At 43.6% G+C, this 4,552-nt stretch overlaps 1 protein-coding gene across 1 annotated transcript in view; it reads right to left on the bottom strand.

The window, feature by feature from the left end:
* Positions 1-2,581: 2,581 nt before the first annotated feature.
* Positions 2,582-4,552, bottom strand: part of LOC139578501 (leucine-rich repeat-containing protein 52-like) — a 27,554-nt gene continuing 25,583 nt past the window's right edge. Inside the window, exon 2 of the mRNA XM_071406181.1 lies at positions 2,582-3,039. Coding sequence (XP_071262282.1) covers positions 2,711-3,039 — 329 coding nt within the window. The 3' untranslated portion in view covers positions 2,582-2,710. The remainder of the gene's footprint in view (positions 3,040-4,552) is intronic.

Raw genomic sequence — 4,552 nt, 5'->3', positions numbered from 1 at the left:
AGATCTGACAGTTTAGCTGTGTATCTGTGTCTCTGTGTGTGTGTATATGTGTGTGTCAGTGTGTGTGTATGTGTGTGTCTGTGTGTGTGCATATGTGTGTGTCTGTGTGTGTGCATGAATGTGTGCGTGTCTACTTGCTTAAGTGCCTGCTTGTTTCTTGTGCTTGCGTGTGTGCATGTAGTGACAGCTAAGGACTCGTCTCCTGAATGTAGAGCGATGGAGAGAGAGATGGAAAAACAGATGGAAGGAGGGGTGCTAATGTTCCTAGACCTAAGGGTCTGAATTTAGCTGTGCCCTTGAGAGGTGTGTGTGTGTGTGCGTGTGTGCGTGTGTGCGTGTGTGCGTGTGTGCGTGTGTGTGTGTGTGTGTGTGTGTGTGTGTGTGTGTGTGTGTGTGTGTGTGTGTGTGTGTGTGTGTGTGTGTGTGTGTGTGTGTGTGTGTGTGTGTGTGTGTGTGTGTGTGTGTGTGTGTGTGTCGGTGTGGATGCATCTCAGTAGGCAGGGACATGGAGTGTGATTACAAATGAACCCCCCCCCCCACTATAAAAAAATAATGCTGATATCCTCCTAATGCTCCACGCCCACATATAGACCCACACACTGCTGCTCTCATCAACTTCACTGGAAATAACCCATCTGACTAAACTCAACTCCATGTTGGAGGAAGTTTCTGATGAGGCTTTGTGGAATTCAGCTCTGACTACATCGATTTGCCCAAGGTCAATACTTCAAAAAAGAACAATTATGGAACGCTTACCTTGTACCTATGTTTGTCCTCTGTAGATGCGTGCCTTTCTTTGTTTGCTGAAATCCCTACTTTTTAATAAATCGTTAATCAAATACAACCACCGACTGTTTCTTTGTTGAGATTCAATTGGCATGTGCTCAGTTGCCGTCTTAGAGCAACAGCAAGAAGCAAAGAGGCGGTGGTTATATTTGATTAACGTTTATTGAGCAAACATTGAAAGGCATGCAACTACAAAACATACTGTAGGTACAAGCTGAATTCCTGAATTCAACAAAGCCCGGTCTCTGCTCAACTCCGTTGGTGGAGTTGATCAGAAACTTCCTTCACCATGGAGTTGAGTTTAGTCAGCTAGGAATAATCTGGCTAACAAACACACAAACACTACTCTCGTGTGTGCGCTCTGTACTAATTGTTTGAGGTGGACAGACGGCAGAGAGTGGAGGGTCAGGGTTAGTCTAGACCTATGAATCACTTGTTCCCCCTGGTGAGAGAGATGCTGTGTGATGGTTCTGCCCCAGTTACAGTAGCTATAACTAGGCTGGACTCAGGGGTGAAAGTAAGGTGGTGTGGTCCGGTACGGCATCCCGGCAAAATAAATAGTGGAGGTACGCCGTACCGGTAAAGCATAAGCCTATCACAATAATTAAAACAAAGTGTCATGAAAACTGTAGGCTACTACACCATTATGTATCAATACCGTATATCAGAGGCATAAAAAATGAGCGAATGGACTTGAAAACGGGTGGTATATTCTACGCTCCAAAATGCGATGTGGATCGACGAAAACACTGAAAGTGGACGCATAAATTCCGCTTAATGACAGTCGTCAAATGTTATTACACTTTTTTGGTGTTTTGTGTAACGGATATCTCTTTCCATTCACCACTGTTTTGAGGATGGAAATATGTTGTGAGTGGATGAACGTGCGTGGGTAGCCTAGTGAAGGAGCCCTTTGAAGTGACTGTTTGACAATCAGATGAAAACATCATGACTGGTTGTGTTTATGCCACAATAAAAGGTGATACATTTTAAAAGCTAAATGACAAATCTTTACGACTAGGCCCACAGAGGTCCTATTGAATTAATAGGGGTTATATATGTAATTATATGATTAGGCCCAAAACATAAAAAAATTGGAGGCTCATTAAATTCTACTTTCTACTTTCACCCCTGGCTGGACTAGAATATGAACCTAACCTACTGTAGACCTAAATACTATGTGTTTATCTGTGTGTCCTTCCCCATAATAATTATTTGAATTCATAGTGCTTTTCTCAAACAAGCGCATAACATTGAATTGAGGGTAACTCACTCTTATTATTGCATCACCAGAGAAACCAAACTAGCAGTGTGTGTGTGAGTGTGAGTGTGAGTGTGTGTGTGTGTGTGTAACAGTGGGGGGCTTATTGCTCTTAATAGTTCAGAAGTCACTCTGTAGTCCTGAAGTGGAAGGCTTATTCCCCCTTGTTGCTCTCTCGCACTCGCACACACACACACACACACACACACACACACACACACACACACACACACACACACACACACACACACACACACACACACACACACACACACACACACACACACACACGCACACACACACACACACACACACACACACACACACACACACACACACACACACACACACACACACACACACACACACACACACACACACACACACACACACACACACACACACACACGCACACACACACACAAAGGGTATAATGTCTGTCCTGTTCTCTTCCACTTAGAGACACCCAGTCAGAACAAGACTGTCTCTCTACAGAGTCCAAGGTCCCAGTGTCCTTTATTCTCATCTCTCCATCCCTCTTCTTTCCTTCTTCTTTTCTTCCGTGTACTTCCATCACTCCATTGCTCCTTGTAATGTATCCTCTCTGCTTTCTCTTCTGCCTTTATTTTATTTTATTCTCTTCCAGCTGCTCACATCCCGCCCTCACACCTGCATGCCAGCCTTATTCAGATCCCCATTCCCCTGATGCCCTCCCCCCATCATCCCTCCGCCCATATGTCTCTCCTCCTCGTCATCACTGTCCATGTCTTCCCCCTTCCTCTTGTTGTATCTCTCGTACAGCACCATGAGGACACCCATCACCCATGCCGACACGGTGCCGGCACTGAAGATGACAAAGCCAATAGCGATAAAGAACAGATAGTCCCAGTAACCCAGGCCCTGGTGGCAGTCTGCCCTCAGCTGCATGCCCACCTCAGCCAGCCGCTGCCCAGACACTTCCGGAGGCCCCTGGCACACTGTCTGACCCTCATCTGGAGAAAGGGAAAGAAAACAGACATGGTAAGAGGGGGTTAAAGAAATGGAGCGATGGGGGAAGAAAAGAGCATTAGGCAGCAGGAGACAGGGATGGGGAGAGAAAGAGTTGAGAGGAGGGAAGAATGGAGGTGAGGGAAAGAAAGAATGAGGGTGACGTAGAAGAGAGGGAGCGGTGGTGAGGGGGAAATAATTCAAGGGAGAGAAATTACCACAATGCAGCTCACACACACACACCCACACACACATAAAAAGCTGTGATAACCTTGGTGATAAATGATCCGTAAAAACACTATAGATTTCCTCAGGGTAATGCAGATCTGGGACACGTCTAGGCATAGACTCATTAGAATGCTTAACACACACACAGACAGACACACACAGACACACACAGACACACACAAAAAACACACACACACACACACACTGGGATGAGCATTTAAATAGCCTTCATAGAAACACACACAAGGCATCTCCAAGGAGAGATAGTGTTTTGCTGCAAACTTTGACTCAATCATTCACTATGTGATTACAAAAACACCATTGTTGGCAATACAATGTTACAGTTTTGAAGGCTTTAAAAAAAAAAATCAACAAATTTAGTGCAGAGATAAATATATGCACCATGAAAAGATTTCGATACGGAGACACCACAGATCTGGTCCCTGGGGGCCATGCCAGCAATCTTACAAAATGCCGTTGACCCCAATTAGGCTAGGTGTTATACTGCATGTTATAGTTTAGAGAACCTTGTGTACATGTCCCAACGTTTTTGTAACATGCCTGGTTGGTTGATATGCCGCACAAGTGTCAAACTCTGCTGGTTTTTGTGATTTCCTTTCAATTTGGGTCCAATTCTACTAAGCTATATGGAATTGTTTTAAGGTCATACCAAGGATAATTTTGCTATTTGATATAGAAAAATATATATATACACAAATTATTTGATGAAACATTTTATTTGGTCTTACTGCTATTAGCCCATACAAACACATTGAATAACAGATTCACTACATGGAACAACAGATAGTCCCCCCCAAATAATCTAAAGGAAGTTTGTTCTGAAGAGATATAAGGAAACATTTATTTCTTTATTTTTACATGTATTTAACCCCTTATTTTTGTCACTAAACAGTCTCCATATATACTGTACTTCCATTTATTTTTTCAACTGGTACCGGGGGACCTTCAGCAAAACAACCGACATCTACGTGTTTGTGAGAGTCTCACCTTTCCACATAATACTCATAATAGTCAGTCTTTCGGAAGCTACAGACAATTTTGTGAGAAGACCGATTTTCGGGATGTCTCATGGTCTGATAAACTCCATTCTAGTTCTGTCACCTTCACCGCAGATGCGGAAGTGCGACATCGGCACATCCAATAAGAAAATATATATCTCTAGCTTAAACATTTAGATTTTTATCGGGATTTTTTATTATGCTACTCCACTGTCTCTGTCAGTCAATCCATTATAGCCAATGATGTGTGAGGAGTGCGGAGTCCCATACA

This window comes from Salvelinus alpinus, chromosome 6 (genome assembly GCF_045679555.1).
Source record: "Salvelinus alpinus chromosome 6, SLU_Salpinus.1, whole genome shotgun sequence".
NCBI lineage: Eukaryota > Metazoa > Chordata > Actinopteri > Salmoniformes > Salmonidae > Salvelinus > Salvelinus alpinus.
The sequence above is the reverse complement of the archived record's forward strand: the minus strand, read 5'-3'. Positions and strand labels throughout refer to the sequence as shown.